This window comes from Colossoma macropomum, unplaced genomic scaffold (genome assembly GCF_904425465.1).
Source record: "Colossoma macropomum unplaced genomic scaffold, Colossoma_macropomum, whole genome shotgun sequence".
NCBI classification, from domain to species: Eukaryota; Metazoa; Chordata; class Actinopteri; order Characiformes; family Serrasalmidae; genus Colossoma; species Colossoma macropomum.
Window position 1 is genome coordinate 17,730,557 of NW_023494810.1, and position 18,099 is coordinate 17,748,655.

General features: G+C 39.0%; 1 protein-coding gene across 7 annotated transcripts in view; it reads left to right on the forward strand.

Moving 5' to 3' along the window:
- The window catches only part of tmem51b (transmembrane protein 51b), a 34,125-nt gene extending 16,520 nt beyond the window's left edge, over positions 1-17,605 (forward strand). The window contains exons 2-7 of one of the 7 annotated variants that reach the window (XR_005006126.1): positions 4,115-4,568; positions 7,837-8,028; positions 10,079-10,330; positions 13,884-14,188; positions 14,292-14,823; positions 16,982-17,605. Coding sequence is in view for 2 of the 7 variants with exons in the window: in XM_036559581.1 (XP_036415474.1) it covers positions 4,162-4,568; positions 7,837-8,028; positions 10,079-10,298 (819 nt within the window). In the remaining 5 variants the exon portion in view is untranslated. Of the gene's footprint in view, positions 1-4,114; positions 4,569-7,836; positions 8,029-10,078; positions 12,576-13,883; positions 15,291-16,981 lie in introns of those variants that run through there. The other 6 variants (XR_005006125.1, XR_005006127.1, XR_005006124.1 and 3 more) reach the window with 6 other exon arrangements.
- Positions 17,606-18,099: the final 494 nt, after the last annotated feature.

Genomic DNA, 18,099 nt, shown 5'->3' on the forward strand with positions numbered 1-18,099 from the left:
GATCTTTAATGATCAATTCTAGATTTGTTACTGTTAACAGGAAATCAATTTTGAAACCAATTTGGATTGATCATAAGGTTTAGTTTGTATGTGACTTTTTTTGGGAAAATTAAATGGTGAGTTCTTTTCTTTTATTGATTTTATGACTAAATTTCAATTTAATGTTAATAGAGAATTAGCCAAAATATGTAAAGCTCTTCCTCTTGCCTTGCTTCTGCTGGTAAAAGGTACCATGCAATATTCTGATATACCCTCGCCCTAGACTACAAATTCATGTTTTGGGATTACTGAGGTTAGGATGTAAAAATACATGTTTAAGGAGGGCTATAAATAAAACTTTATTTGCAGGGTTCAGTAGAGCTTGTTATTTCAATGAATGACTCAGTATGTTGGTCATGGCTGTCATGGATTAGTTCAAGCTTCTTGTCCCACCCAAAGTAAAAGAAACTCAGTTTAAGATTCTGTCATCTATTTGTTTGTCAAATACTGTTAAAATAAATGTGCTGTGCAGGTACATTTTTCAGTCATCAAGGTACAAACAGTTTAAATGTTCCCTCAAAGGCACAGCAGTGGTTTTAAGGACCAGTTGTGTACCTTAAATGAGTTTTCCCTAGTGGATAAATACATATTTGTACCTTTTCATAACCTAATGTCTTGAAGCAGAACAATAAAATAAAACGCCCGGAGAAGAGACGTGTGTGTGTGTGTGTGTGTGTATGGATCCAATACAACTTAGAAAATATGATTTCAGTGGATTATGGTACAATTATATTTCCTGACTAAAGGTACCGAGATGTACCCTTGAGGGTACCACCCCAGTGATAAGAGCAGTACTGTCCAGGTGACTGTTTCATACCTTTTTTTTTTTCTGAGAGTATACACAATGTGAAACCACTGAACATATGTGAGAACTTTTTGGACTGATATAAAAAATGGCTTTCCACCTTTTATTCCAACCTACCTGCCTTTCAGTACAACGTTATTAAGTGTGTTTTTGGTCATTCTAGTAGCCTTAGTATGAATCTCTTTATTAGCACTGTTATTCTTAGGTCCAAATTGTTTATCCAAAATGTAAACTAAATAATAAATGGCCAGTCTTTTTGACCTTCTGTGCAGAATTTAATCATTAAATGGTTGCTGTGCATTCTTCTTGTAACAAATTCACTTAAAACTGCTGAATGTGTACGGTGAGTTTTTTAACTAATTTGTTTAGTTTTTGTGTTTTTCCCACCAAAAGCCCCTTGCACGTGTGTTTTTTAAAAATTATTTTATTTATTTATTTTTTCTTTCTCAATGCTGCCCTTTACTTGTTTTACATTATGTGTTGATGCATTAAAAAATAAAATAAATAAAAGATTACAAAAAAGGTCTCACTTTCTGCTCTAAAATGCAGGGATGTGGCTAAAATAAAGCTCCACTTATGGACTTGAACACTTAGTGTTTTGAAAGTAACATGAAAATGGGAGACACTTATTATTTAAAAATTAAACTCATGATAAATCTAAAATTTTGAACTTTAAAAGAGTATGAAGAACAAAGAAGAAGTATTATTTTCAAAAGTTAAAATTTAAGGGTAAGGTTTGGGACCGCCACCTCCCAATAGAAAGTACCCTATAAATGATGATTTTGTCTATATTTAGTGTATTACTATATCAATTTATGATCATTTTAAATAGATCATAATCTAATCCTTGTAATTATGTATGGTCTGAACACTTCATTTATTTTAAATAGCTTTTGAAAAAGCTTTACTGTGGCACTGCAGTTTGAACTAATTTGGTAGGATGGCCCATATAGCAGTAAAAGGAAACCAACTTCATAATAGTGCACTCATAATATTAATGCACTCATCTCATAATTTGAGGATTAGACGTATACAAGTACATATATGGATGTGACAATCAAGCTTTATGTATGCCATAATTCTGGAGAATGGTGTAGTATAGTAGAGATCAGAAAGCAGTCCTTGTTTCTGTTCTGTGTGTAGGCTGAATCTGTAAAAGCCTGAGTGTGAAGAGGCTTTACCTGAGAGGGGGCCACATCACTTTTTCTATCACCATTTAGCGTTGTGGCAGCTAAAGTGCCCACATGCCTGAGTGTGTAAAGCAGCATTGCCATGGCAACAGTGAGTATGGCCTAGACCCCAGAATGCTGTGCTTCAGTGCTGGGTGGCAGAAAGCCAACATTCAGGGCTACATGACAAGCCTCACAAAGATCTCAGGCCTTACTGTCTGTTAGTGCCCAATTTATCATATTCATACTTTGATACTTTTTTTTGGTATATGCACTTAGTTTTACTAATTTAAAAACAAAACATTTTAAACATATTTATATTACATCTGCTTAGGCTACATACATACTAAGTAGTGCACAATTTGATGTTGTGCTACTTACTTACTTACCTATGTATCAATTAATTAATTAATTAATTAATTAATTAATGGAACACTTATCTGTCCACGGTCTTACTTTGTGGAGATTTTGCATGTCCTAGTGTTGTCTCCTGTGCTAAAAATGCTTCTGAGAGTGGACTAGTATCAGATACAGAGATAGCACTTAGCTAAGAGGCTCACTTCAGGAAATGTTGCTGGGTGAATCTTCCACTATGCCAACATCAGCACCTAAAAGTAGTTTGTCAGTACAGCTTTATTAACCTGTTGTTCTGCTGTGAGATCAGCTGCTTTGACTGATTTGAGGCTTTTATGAAAAAATGCCCAGTATTGTCTTCTGCTTTAGCTGGTGTAGCATTTCCTCCCTCAACTGCAGGAGTGCATTTCAAAGTGCTGTTAGCTTCTGCAGTTGCTCCGTCCCATATGTGTCATTGCAGCAACTGCTCTTACTTTCATGGCGTCATCTTTGTCTTTAACATAGTGGGTCTCGACCCGAGGATCAAGCAGGAATGCTATGTCCAGAATCTTGGTAGTGATAATGCCGTCATATTTTTCATTCAGTTAGCTGATGGCAAGAGTCTTAATGCTTTTTGAGAGATAGGAGTTCTCATGTTTTGGCTTCAGGTTCTTAATGAAGAGGCGAGCAGGAATTTGATCCACCAATTTTTAAAGTATTGGGCGGATGCCCTGGCACTTTTTGATTGAATTTAGGCTGCTAGACATATATGTCCCAAAATATACTTTTGTTTTATAACTTGCCACACTAACACACTTACAAAAAATTACCAAAATATACAAAATGGGTATTGCATTTATGTTGTTTGCTAGCAAAGTTGGTTTTCTAAGGGCCTCAGTAAATCCCACAAAGTCAAAACATGCAACACTGGCACTGTTCGTTAAAGGTTTGGTGTGACATGTTTTTATATTATAGCCATGGCAATATGTAATGGAGGGTGAGAGCAACACACCTAACGAAAAAGGGAGAGACAGTCTCTCTCTCAACAAAAGAAGGAGAGCGGCACATTGAATGATGGAGGAAATGCAGCAGGCTGATGATAGAGGGGAGAGTGATAGTGGTACACTGAATGGTCAAGAGATAGAGTTAGAGCAGCACAATGAAAGAGAGAGAGAGGGCACTGCACTGAATGAGAGAGAAAGAGAGCTACACACTTGAGGATGGGACAGAGATTAGCTCTCTGAACAATATAAGAAGAGTAGCAGATTGTATTATGTTGAAAGTGTGAGAGCAGCACACTTAACAAGGAAAGGAGAGAAAACAGCTCACTCACGATAGTGAGCAGCCCACTGAATTATTATATTATGGAAGTGTGATATATATATATATATATATATATATATATATATATATATATATATATATATATATATATATATATATATATATATATATATAATTTTCTTTCATTTTCTTTTTCTTTTTCAATGAACTGCTTTAATTGGTTGTTGGTTTCACTTCTAGCAAGACTCTGTACCAAGGAGATCTTTTACGATGAAGGGGCCTGAAATAGACACAGCACAGATGACCCTTTCTTCCCAGCTTTTTGGCCACATTCCCAGACATGCCGTGTCAGTTTAAGGAAGTTTTACATCCTTGTTGGAAAGTTTTCTCAGGGGCATGTTTAGACTTTTGCATGTTTTTCTGCAATTGCCTCACTTTTGTGGTCCTATACTAAAGTACTGCGCTCTATTTTGTGTCTCCTCAGGTTTGGACTTTTTGGCTCTCCTGGAACCATTGAGTAGGGGAGAGTGTATGCATGTGTGTGAGTGTGGGATGTGTTCCAGTGGACAGCCTCTGTGTTCTGGAAGCCGCCGTTCTCGTCCATCCAGTGCTGGAGGAAGCAGCTCAGGTTCACAGTATGCCTTTTGTGCTCTGGGGGTGGGTCTGGTGGCCCTGGGGGTCGTCATGATCCTCTGGAGTTTGGTTCCCATGGAAATGCCTCAAAACGGGTCAGCCACAAACTCAAGTGACGTGACCAGCAGTGAAACGAAGCTGAAAACCTCATCTGTGGCATTTGTGCTAGTCGGGGGAGGGCTAGCCATGCTGCTGCTGGCGGTCTGTCTGAGTGTAAAGAACAAGCAGAGAAGGAGAGAGGGCAGGGAAGGGGCAGCCACCGTCACACAGTACACTGACCAAGTGCAGGGAGATTCAGGGGAGAAGTAAGTAACCATTGACTTTAACTTTAACTGTGTATTATCAGTGGTGAAGAAAGTTACTTCAAAATGTAATTCACTACAGTACAATGTTGTCATTAAAAGGCCCATATCATGGAAAACCAGATTTTCCTTGCTTGCCATAAAGTCCAACACCAAGGTATTTACATACAGTGGCCCCTAAAGGCATTTGGACACTCTACTAATTAGTAAATTTTAATGATCTTTAGCTTATTTCTTTTAATGTTTAACAAAAAAGTACAGTATTTGTTTCAGAAGAACTATTTTAGTAAAACATCAAACTGATTGTAAACAGAAAAAGCCTAAATAAGAATTACAACCAGACTGCATTAAATTGAGCTTTTCATATGCTCTGTGTTGTCTGAAATAATCAGTAATTTAGGCTACTTAGTTCTTTTTAAATGGAAGTAGTTTACCATAGATAAATAGATAGCTATTTAGAGGTGTTTTTAGGCGAATGTGATTAGATGTACATGAGCAGATGCAGCATTAGAATGTATAAGGTTGTCATTGTTCAAATCGTACAGTTGTGCATACGCATGTTAGATACATGCCAATTTTCTCGTCCATACTCACAGATTTAGAATATCTTTCAATGCATGCGTTGGTAAATTAAGCCCAAAAAAGAGGCTGTTGCTGCAGCAAAAGTGGGGACAAATTCCCTGTTAGATCTAGAGGTCTGCATAGGCAGTGAAGTTGACCATGACTTAGACACCTGACCCAAGCAGGTCTGACTGGTAATGATAAATTTGACTTTGATCAATCTTTAGCTGACATTCACTTTGTCATTTGTTCCTGGATAGTAGCTGCTGCAAAGCAGCTGCATCCATGGTTAATGTGTCACTAAAGAAACAGCTTGCATCCCACTATTATAACTTAAAATACTATCACAGGCTTTAACAAGCTTTCTATTCATTTTATCCATGGTAAACAGTTAGTAGTGCTGGCTTTGTTGTACACATACCAGGAATATTAAAATTTGTGTATATTTCACTTGTTAAAACCCAACCTTAGCCTGAGCCGTATGAAACATTGGTAGCAGACCTCTAATTAGTACCCTTCATTTTGGAATAAATGTTTAAGGAGCACTTGTCTACACTAGAGATGAAACGATATTAAAATTTCATATCACGATTATCATGACAAATTATCACGATTATCGGTATTATCGCGATATTATTCACGTGTTGAAAAGTAAAATAAATTTAAAAAAATTAATACTGATACACAAACTGAAACTCGTTTCACCAACTTTTATATTAACACAAATAGAATTGGCAGCAATATGCACTTTTTGTTTGCATAAACATTAAAAAATAAGGTCAATACATTTTTAGTATTACTTTTGTATTACTTACAATACTTGTAATACTCTGCAAACAAAAGAATAGCAAATGTGTTGTTGTTGTTGTTGTTGTTGTTATTATTATTATTATTATTATTAATAATAATAATAATAATAATAATAATAATAATAATATCAATTACAACTAGGGATTTCCCTGCATAGAGAATTAAATCTGGACCAACTCTGAGGTGGGTCTTAATGGAGAATTACTACTTCTAAGACGTGTTGCACTCGGGGATTTCTGTCCGAACTGCAGCTGCAGCATTATTGTGCCGTTGTGGCGCTGAACCCTTAATCAATACAGCGCACCAGGGAAAACAGCCAAATCACAGAGGAACTGCGTGACCGTGCAGTGAGCTGCTGACAGTGTAGAACTCACACAGTGTGTCTTCACCTGTGGAGCTGCTTCTCTAAAAGCATTTCAAAACTAAAACACAACTTCGCATCTGAGCTGCGGCAGAAACACTCCTGAAGTTTAATCTCTGAAACTCTGCTTTTCCTAAAAGCGGCACACAGCATTTACTCGCGCGAGATCCCGTCTCAAATGTAGTGCACTATGTAGTGTACTTTGTGGATCATGAAATAGCAAATCCTTCACCAAAAGAGTGCATGAAATGTTCGACTAAGTCATTTATATCACCGTTAACAACAGGTTACAAATTCCCTATTTAAAACTCAACTGCTTGTTAATGATGATCGTGTTTGAACAGTAGCGCACTATGTAGGGGACACTGAGTGATTTGAGACAGTGTTATTCTCCTCTCAGACAGTAAACACTGCAAGCGAGACGAGAAAGGGGAGCTGCGCAGATTGAACTTCTTCAGTGTGTGACTGTTAACTCAGAGCTCATTTTGGAGACTCTCCTCCACAGAAATGTGTGTTAAAAGCTTTAGTTTCGATTCACAGTTGATTCACCGATTGTTTTTTTTTTTTATTGACGCTAAAAGCTTCATTTTATATTATTAACGAACCATAAGCGTACGTTAAACCACACAAACCATGACATTTCTCCTATTTCGAAGTCCACAGACTTCTCCGTTAAAGTTAACCTTGCGTTCTCTAAAGTAGCGGGTGGTGGTCGCGAAGATGACTCGTAAGCTTGGGTGTGTTGCCCCCTTTCGCCGCTATTTTCTTTCGGCCTGTTCTGCAGACAGGGTGGTCATCTTCAATTAACTTTCCTTCTGCATCCTTGTAAAACCCAAAATATGACCAAACGTCAGACTTGGTCTTCTTAGAAGGCTGAAATTTCTCCGAATCTCCGGGTTTTTCACACTGCGGTAATCAACCGCGGCTTTAACGATATTTCAAAGTTCAAACGGTACTACTAACCGTCATTAATTTTACCGCGGTTCACCGTGAAACCGGTAACCGTTTCATCTCTAGTCTACACACTTTTGGACATATTGTACTTACATTATGTCCGTGCTTTAAAATATAAATGAAAATTATTTTGGCCGAGTTTGGGGCCTTTAGCCATGAGTTTCATGTACATTCTAAATAATGAGATCATCTTTTGTGGAAGATTCCACTCCTATCTTACTGATTCCTGTACTTTTTGCCCAGTCTGCTGTTGCAGGTAGTGCACTCTTGCAAAGGACAAGTATAGAAAATATGTATTAACTATTTTTACTTTGAATTCATGGTTCATAATAAATTATAGAATTTTGAGGAATATTAAGCAAGAAGATTTCAGTTAAGTCAGTAGCTGCAAAGTGATTTCAGGAATTTACATGTAACATGTTATGTTAGAGGAAAAAGGTAACACACAGCTGATGAGTTGAATTAGGTGTAAATGAGACAGATTGCTGAAGTCCCAAGGACTGGAATCTGACACAAGCTGTAACTTGTTGCTTTGTACCATTTTACCCTTTTAGTGATGCGTCTCTCCTTGTGTGTTTTTGGCAGTGAACAGCCAGCCCCTAACTATGACGTCCCCAGCTATGAAGAGGCCGTGACCAGTGGTCAGTATCCCATCCGTCAGAGTAACCTCCGCCAGAGCACCACCCAGCTCCCGTCATACGAGGACATAATCACCGCTGTGGAGAACGAGGGGGAGACTCAAAACACTGAGACCGGCCAAAACCCTCCTGCCCCCAGGTACGTATGCCTGTTTCTAAATTAGTTAATAATGTTAAGTATTAATTAGGTCCAAAATGAATGGTTCTATTATCAGCACTGGAGAGTGTGTGTGTGTGTGTGTGTGTGTGTGTGTGTGTGTGTGTGTGTGTGTGTGTGTGTGTGTGTCTGTGTGTCTGTCACATTTTTGGTTGGTGGAATAGCACAGTGACACTGAGATGTTTAAGAACTTCAGCTTGTACCAGCGCCACTACCACATCAGTTTCACTGCAGTACTGAGAATGATCCACCACCCAGATAATACCTCTTCTGTGGAGGTCCATTGAAGAACAGGGAAAAAGGGGCTAAAGTATGCAGAGAAACAGATGCATTATTTTGTACATTTCAGTGGAATTTTGCATGTCATTTCTTGTGTGCATTCTATGCACATAAGCATTAGACAGGGATGGACTGGCCATCGCGTAACAATTCCCAGTGGGCCACTATGTGTGTGGACCACTAAGACAGTGAGGAAAAGTAATGTGCATAGTCATGTAAAATGAAAGAAGACTGCCCAGGCCATACAGCATATGCTGGCTGAATACTGGAGTGCTCGTATATAGTCACATTAGTGACCCACTGCATTCTAAGAGTGTGACCATTGGCCAGTCATGCAAAGGCAGCTGCCCCCAGAACAAAGCATAGTGAGAACAATTGGAAAAGCATACACAAACAAACACAAAGAAATTAATGAATGAAAGTACGCAATTTTTTTGGATATCAGAGAGAAGAACTGCAGGGCCAAATTATAGAAGGGGTAGGTTAGCCAGTTCTTTCAGTCTATTTGCACAATAAGGCTACAGATGGCTTGCTTAATGTTAATGTACTGTCACAAATTGGCTAATTAACTAGCTAGACAACTAGCCGTCACTCCAGTTCTCTTCCAAGCTAAAGTGGCTTTGATTTGTTCAAGCTCATGTATTTTAAATTGAGGAACATATTATTGTTTGGCATTAGTAGGTCATAGGCTAACATCAGAGTGGTTTGCACTGTTTGTTTTTTGTGTTATCTGTGCTTATTTGTTGTATAAAGATTATGATGAAACTTACACCTAAGAAAAAATTTCAGGTTCTGTCCTGCTAGATCTGCCTCAGCAGCAAGTGCTATTATTGTGAAAAGAACGCATCTAGGAGCAAGAACCGCTCAGCCAGCAGTAGACCACGCAAACTCAGAATGCGGCCGCCGATCTCCTGTTGAATCACTCACTAAAGAGTTCCAAACTGCCTCTGGAAGCAACATCAGCAAAAGAACTGCGTGTTAGGAGCTTCACGAAATGGGTTTCCATGGCTGAAAAAGCCAGGAAAGAGCCAGGCCCTCTCATCCAACATCACTGTCTGACCTCACAAATGCTCTTCTGGATGAATGGGCAAAAATTCCCACAAACACACTCCAAAATCTTGTAGAAAGCTTCCCAGAAGAGTGGAAACTGTTATAACTGCTGAAGGGGGACCAAATCTGTAATAATGCCTATGGAGTTAGAAAGGAATGTCATTAAGGCCTGGGTATGTGTAATGTGTAGGTGTCTGAATACTTTTGTCCATATAGTGTATTGTGAGGCAGTTTGGGTTTTTGTTTTTTCATATATGAGTGTTTAAATGAGCTGGTTTGGTTTGCATGATTTTGTATGAGGGTTTCTATTAGGTCAGAATTTAATTGTTCATAGGTCGGTTGGGCTGTGTGTGTGTTTTAAAAGGATCATTAGTTTGTAGTAATCCTGCCTTCCTACCAGTGACAGCTGGGATAGGCTCTAGCACCTCCACGCAACCCAGAAGGATAAGCGGTTTAGAAAGTGTGTGTGTGTGTGTGTGTGTGTGTGTGGTTTCTAGTATTTCATGCATAAAATTTATATTTTTCAGAGCCAAACCAGTCTGTGTAGTGTGTGTGTGTGTGTGTGTGTGTGTGTGTGTGTGTGTGTGAGTGTAAAATTAAGACATGACAAATATCAAAAATTATATCAAACCTCACGATATGTGTATTGTTATACCTTTAGGCCCTAGTATTAATAAAATTATAATCCCCCCCCCACACACAGGCCACAGCCCACAAACCCCCAGCCGAGCCGCGCCAGCAGCAAGGCCAGCCGCATCCTCAGGCCTCTTCGTGTCCGCAGGATCATGTCCGAGAAACTCCATGTCAAAGACATCCGGCTGAACATCCAGAACCCACCACAGGGTGGGGCTACCATAGAGCCACTGACACCCCCACCGCAGTACGAAGATAAACCCCCTGAATTCCCAACAGACGGAGTGTGACCCTGCATGAGACACGCTGTACAAGATGCACTGTACGGGATGATAATTTTTCTCTTTTCTCTTTTCTTTGTCAGACTTACAATATGTGAGCCTTAAGGGAATCCATACAGGAAAGATTCAGCTCATTGTCATAATCATGATTTATGTTGCTGGTGGTTTTTGTTAAGGGGAAAAATATCTAATTTATCCAGTTTTCCTGTTAGTCCCTGATAGTTAATCAGTTGAGACATCAAAATTTTATATTTTGCTTCTTTAGTTCCGCTCTGGAGACACAAGGCTAATGTAGCTAACAAGTAATGGATGCCTATGTCCCGTCAGTTAGCACTGTGCAAACTGCATGCCTCACACTTGCCTCAAACCACACTGAGCTGTTAAGTAGTCTTCAATAGACTTCATATGGTTCTGACACTGTGACATACTGTCAACTATAAAAATGGGCAAAAGTAAATCACCCAGCTAAATCCAATAATAGTAGGCATCTTTTAGCTTGAATTGAGTTCATGTCCATTTTTGAGACTTACCAACTTGGTGGGGTAAGCTTCCTTTATTTGTTAGCTTCCATCGCTTATGTTGGTTGGGAAGGAATTGTGTAAATTAGATTTTTCTCAGTAGTAATTATGGTAATGCTATGCTTGGTCTGGTATGGAAATTATTTTTGTAACTCTGCTGTAGTAAATGCTGATTTGGCAGTGGCGGTGTATCTTTTCAGTAAAATTTTTATTTCACATTTTGTGATAAATTTATAAATCCATGACAAGCTCTCTCTTGCTAATGCTAACTCTAGGGCTTTTTGCTACTAAGGGATATCTCAAAAATACCTCATGGTTATCAGGGCTGTACTGAAACTAAACTCATCACTGTCTGTTTTGATTCATCTTCACTAAGCTTAAAAAAAAAAAAGAGTAAAGCTAGACCAAACATGCTAACCTGCCTAACAATGCTAAGCTATTAATTAGCCATTAAGATGCTAATTCGAGGCTAATCGAATTGCAGTAATTGTTTACAATATTAGCATTTCTGACAGCCATTTCTTAAAAGGAAAAACGTTTGTAAACCAACCCGTGGAGATGTCCAAAAACTCCAAAGAAACACACTACCATTTCATGTCTTCAAACACTACACCAAAAAAGCTAAAATCCACCACAAACTCTTGCTCATGTATTAGCAACGCTGGTCATGTTCACTTAAAAAGAAATGCTTCAGTAGGATTTTTAAATAGGAAAGTTGAATTTTTGAAGGAAGCCTTAAAAATGTGTAGTTGTTAGTTTAATGTATTGTGGGTTGTGTCATATTTTGTAGCCACTTGCCACTGTTTTGTGTGAATTTTGTATTTAGAAGAAAGACGTAGCTGTTTTTTAATAGCACTGTTTGATCATTCTGCATGTGACAGATCCAACAAAATGGGAAGCTTCTCTTAAAATAAAAAAAATATTTATTTTCATCTTTCTTTCAAAACAAATGTCTTGGGTTTGTAATAATAAGTATTTGTGTGTTTTCTGCTGTTTGTCCATTTTCTTTATCTACATCTTCATACAAAGACTTTTAGGCTTTCCTTTGGCCTGTGTGCAACTGATGTTTTGAGATAAGGTGAAATTGTTCTGCTGTTTAGTGGTATCAAGAGTGCTAAATTGGCTAAAGTGTTTAAAGAGTCCATCTTGGTAAAGTTTAAAAAAAACAACAAAAAATAAAGGTCATGATTTGATATTAAAATTAGTTTATGAGGCCTTTAAATGATATTTATGAGTCTGTATGGCATTAAACATGTTATGTTATAAGGACAAAGGGACATTGTTCCCATAAAGCTAATAACTTACCACACCAAAAGTAGCCTAGTATACCACATATCTTTAAATTTTTACACTGTGCATATGCTGTATGAAATGTAAATGTAACTTTCTTTTTTTAACTAGAGAACTTTTTTTTACTCAAATGAGACTAATTGACACTTTTAGACAAACTAGAGAACTGTAGAATGATGATAACTGTACTGTTTTTCTAAATTTTATGAGACTATGCTGAGCTCTGTATGCTATAGAAATGTAACCAAATGTGAATGTAATATTTCCCAGAATGAACAGATGCATTCGAAACAGACATATATACAATTGCTAGAGCTGCATGATAATTATTTTTCATTATGGTATGAGTTTCTTTGATAAACACATTGTTAAAGGGCTGTGATGACAAAATGGCTCAAATTACATGAATAGCATCAAAGTGAAGTAATTAGATTGGTGGGAATTTAGTGTTAGAAGCCCAAGAATCTACACTTTAAAAGATGGTTCTTTAAGGGTTCTTAAGTAAAAAAGATGGTTCCATATAGAACTATGAACACTCAAAGAACCCTTTGCAATATGAAATCGTTCTTCAGATTGATGGAGAATGTACTGTAGATAGTTCTATAAAGCACCAAAAAGTGTTGTTCTATTATTACAAGCTTGACATCTGTTGTTATAGCTTGAGTGTTCATGTTTCTATATAGAACCGTTGTGTTTTGTAAACCAATGAACCCTTCAGGAACCATCTTTTTTAGGAGTGCGGGCTTGAACTCTCCTTGGCATGGAGAACAAGTAACTTAACTATTTGGCTAAATGGCCAATTACAAAACAAACATGCAAAAATAAAAAACTATCCTGAACTACTACCCTGTGAAAACACTTCTATGTTATTCTCACTCTGTGTTTTGTGTAAAATGCATAGACTGGAGGTTTAATTGAAGAATGCAATGATGGCTACTGTCATAACAAATCTTCATTATTAAGGACCTTTTTAAGGAATTAAATATGTGTTCATTTGTTTTTGTAGACCTATATTGAAAATAAACATATATACATTTAGGATACAAACATAAATTGAAAAAGCTGTTCAGGGATTCCTGCCTGTTTTTAGACCGAAACAATTCATGGAACTCACTCAAATCATGTAGACTATAAATTATCCTCAAGGAGGCAACATCAGCAGCCGTATGGCTTTTGAAGCTTCAGTAGAGCAGTGCTTGACATCAGTGACACTGTCATTGTTCAGTCTTACAGTGCACAAAAAATGTGCTTGCTTTTCTGACGCAAGTGTCTATTAGTATTTCATTATTTATGTTGCACTATAGTGAACAGTGCTTGGCTGTTTGCTCAAAGAAGAGGTTATTTATATTTTCAAAAAACGTCTGCACATGTAGTTAGAGCCACACTTTCAATAATAATTTATCACTTCTGATGATGTGATGTGCAACAGCTTTATTGAAAATCGTATTTTATGTTAGCTGAAGGAGCAGGCAATGTTCTGGATCTAATCTTCAGCGCAGACCTACCCCAGCACAGGATACCACAATAAAACCACTTTACTGCTCAAATCATCACTTTTTATCTTTCACAGTCTCCTTTCCTACTCTGGGTGTCCATGTCACCCCCTCAAGTTCTTCCTTCACTCTACACAACCTGCACTCCATCCCTCCATCTCTTGCTTCAACTATCCTAACTACCCTTCCACACCTTGACTCGTTCTTATTTTCTCTTTCTCTGGATACACCTACAGACACTTTCTTTTTTCACTCTCATCTGCAGTTAACCTTCTTTGTCCTCTCTGCTCCAGGCCAGCAGGATCTTCCCCACCTACCCCTTGGCTGACAGGTGTCCTGCGCAGCAAGAGGGGAGAACTAAGAGTGGCTGAGAGAAGGTGGTAGAAAATCCCAGCCTGACTCAGGTCTTCACTCCTTCCAATCACTTCTTTCAAAGTTCTCACTTGAAGTTACTTCTGCAAAATAATCTTTCTACAGAAGGAAACTGGAAGCATCAGTGTCTGATCCATGCAAGCTCTTCAGCATTTTCTCCTCTCCTCAAACCTCCTCCTCCCCCACCACCCTCTGCCCTTACCTTGTTACTTTGTTTGAGCAGAAGGTTAGTAGAATCAACCAGTCTTTTTCCTGTCTCCACTCCTCCCATCAGTCCTTGTCCCCCCTCGCTCTTAATTCCCTAACCTGTTTTTCTTATCTCTCCACAGATGACATCCTGCAGCTACTCGCATCCAGCAATCCAACCACCTGTCTGCTGGATTCCATCCCACCAACATTGTTCCAGTCAATCTCCATGCTTCCCTTAATCACTTTCATCAACAGCTCCTTGACATCATGTCATGTTCAGTCAGCATTCAAGACTGCCTGGGTGGTTCCCATTCTGAAGAAGCCTGCACTTGACAGCTCTGATGTCAGCAGCTACTGACCGGCATCACTCCTTTCTTTCCTCTCAAAAATTCTTGAATTGCAGCTGATAGATAATTGTCTCTCTGTCTCACTCAGAACCAGCTCCAGGAACCCAACCAGTTTGGCTTCAAGCTGGCTCACTCGACAGAAACTGCTCTCAAAGCAGTGACTGCGAGATCAGCCAAATTGTCATCAGTTCTGTGTCTTCTTGACCTCTCTGTAGCCTTTGAAACAGTAAACCACAAGAACCTCCTGTCTGTCCTCTCCAATCTCGGAATCACTGGCTCTGCATGGAAGTGGTTTGAGTCCTATCTGGAGGGGCACTCTTATCAGGTAACATGGAAAGGGTCCACATCCGCTCCATGCTGACTCTCCACTGGTGTCCCAAAAGGCTCAGTACTAGGTCCTCTTCTCTTTTCATTTTACCCTCAATCTCTTGGTGATATAATATCTTTTCCAGGCTTCTCTTACCACTGCTATGCTCACAACACCCAACTAATGCTTTCCTTCCCATCTTCTGATTTCCAGTTGCAGCTCAGCATGTCTGACTGACATCTCTTCATGGATGGCTACCTATCTGAAGCTCAATCCTAGCAAGACTAAGCTACAGTTCATCCTTGGTACTACAGGTCCTCACCATGCTCTTGCCATCTCATTTGGGAACTCCGTGGTTGTTCTATCTGAAGTTGCAAATAGCCTTGATGTAATTCTGATAAAATAATTATTGATCTGTAAGATAATTATTTATTATCGCCAACCACTAATTCTTTGGTGATACGAAGCTGAAGTCCTCAATTCGCCAGTTTCTTGTTCGAATTTTCCCGTTCCACCTTAAATGGTGCAGCAGTTACATTCTGGCGCTTCAGTCGTCAATACTGCTGGACTCCCCCTCTGTTTCAACAAAAATTGGGACACCCTAACCCTAGACATGAACGTGCAAAACAGAGGGCTAAGGGCTAAGTGGTAGGGGGCAAGGGGTGAAATGGGATTGGGCCGAAGACAAGCATCAAGACTCCTCTCTATCCTGGTACAAGTTGGAGCAACGACCTTCCACTAGTTGTCTGAACAGCAAAGTCCTGCAAAGTCTTCAAACACAAACTGAAGATCCATCTCTTTGTAAAACATTTAAGTGAGCACTAATCTAAGTACTTATTGAAATGCATTGTATTGCACTGATGCCATGTTTCACTCTGTGTCTTTCTTTCTGGGTATCAGCACTGGTATTTGTTTCAGGGCAGTGTCTTAGCTCAAGGGTAGTTTGAACTTTAACCTATTTGTACTAGCTGTTACCTACCTAAAAATTAATAGAAGATATTAGCTAGCCATTAGCATGCTAATCCGCTTCTTGCTTCTTATATTCTTGCAAATAAACCTGCAGTCCTCATACGAGGACATCATTTTTTTTTTTTCTCACAAACTGCTTCCTCTTTCAGGATGTTATTAATCTGACAGCATGTTGTTTAGCATGTGATACTTGTTTAAAACAGCAAGGATGAATAAAAATGCACTAAACAACATAGCTTTAGTCTTCAGAGGTTAAAAGGCATTGCTGTTCCTGATCCACTTGTACCAGTGCAGCACATACTAACACGCCACCACCACGTTAGTGTCACTGCAGTACTGAGAATGATCCACAACCCAAATTTTACATGCTCTGCTCTCGGGGGTCCTGTGAGAGTCCTGACTATTGACGAACAGGGTAAAAGGGGGCTAAGAAAGTATGTAAAACAGATGCTAGAACTACAACATGCATCTGTATGGTATGTGGGGCTGATGAAATGGACCTAGAGAGTAGAACCAAGGATTTTAATTTTATGGGTGTATGTTAAAATGTTTGTAGGCACCTGCTCTTCCAGAGATTCTTTAGAAATCAAGGATTATTGGAGAGTTTCTCCTCCTTTGCTGGAGTAACAGCCTCTGCTTTTTTTACACTACATTTTGGGATACTGCTTTGGGCATTTGATTGCATTCAGCCACAAGAGCGTTAGTAAAGTCAGGTACTGATGTTGGATGATTAGTTCCAGATCACCAACTCATCCTAAAAGATATAAAACGGTTCCACTGCTCCTCAGCCAAATGCTGGGCATGATGACCTTAGGCTCATTCTATTGGCAGTGCTTTTCTATGGCGATCATGCTACCTGTACGTGCAATTAACACCTGTGTCAGCAAAGGGTGAACCTTCAAGTAGCTAAATTTACTAATTAGAAGAGGTGTCTAGATATATTTGGACATATATCGTATGTCTGTTGTCTGAACGGGCGGATTTAGTGATTCTGGGGCCCTAGACAAAGACATGGGGAATGGGAGCCCCTGCACATTTTTAAATTAGACAAGGCTCTGGGCTCCCGAGTGCCATCTACACTGCAAAATAGGTCTAAGCAAGTGAAATTTTGAGATGGTTGTATGATCATTATATGATTATTTAACTACTTCTAGACATTTTATGCTTGTTTTAAGTAATTTAATTAAATGAAATTATTTCGCTATAGATATACAAGAGGACGTCCTGGCCTGCTGTCTCACTGTCTGGTATGGAACCTGCACTGTCTCGGACTGTGAGGAAAGCTGAGAAGATCATCAGGGTGTCTTTTCCTACCATCCAACCACATGTGCTGCATCCGTAAGGCCACCAGCATTGTAAACAACCCCTTATGCCCTTCTCTTCACCCTACAGCCAACTGGCAGAAGGTACCGGAACAACTGTCCCACCACAACCAGGCTCAGCAGCAGCTTCTTCCCCAAGGCAGTCAGATCACTGAACACACTAACGTAGGCTGTTCACACACCCCTTGACCATCACTACACACCTGCACTTTAATTCTTGAAATCTTAATCTTTTTAATGCTGTTATGGGACCTCAATTCATGTACATTGTTTTGCTGTTTCATGTGTGTCGTGTGTTTGTCATGAATATTTACTGTTCTGTTTATTTATTGTTAATTTATTGGCTTGTACACTGTTTGTTGTTCTGTATATTTCTGGTGTATTTATTGTATATTCTGCACTCTTTTATTACTGTCATGTATCTGCACTTAATGTAGCCCTATGTAATATGTTATGTTATATACAAGTTATATTGAGGAAAAACAATAAAGACCACTTCACTTAACTAATTCAACATGGACTGCAGTGTGTGTGTGTGTGTGTGTGTGTATATATATATATATATATATATATATATATATATATATATATATACACTGATGCATATCGCCCTCCAGTGGCCCTGTAGTGTAACCACCCCACTCAACTGTGGTTTCATCTACCTGTACTCCTGATTTTAGTGTTGTAATGCTGTAACACACTGAATCTAACTCATTCAAATAAGCTGATTATTAAGTCTTTATGATGCTTAGTTCAATGGAAAACACATAACTATCCACTGCTTGGGGTCTCTGTTTCTCATGGCCTTTGTGCTTTTGTATGCATTTGTCTCGTGTCTTTTTCAGTATTAGAGAAAAACACACACACATTTTCTAAACCGCTTACCCTTCTGGGTTGCAGGGGGTGCTGGGGCCTATCTCAGGAGTCATTGGGCAGAAGGCAGGATACACCCTGGACAGGTCGCCACTCCATCACAGGGCAGACAGACATATACATTCTCACA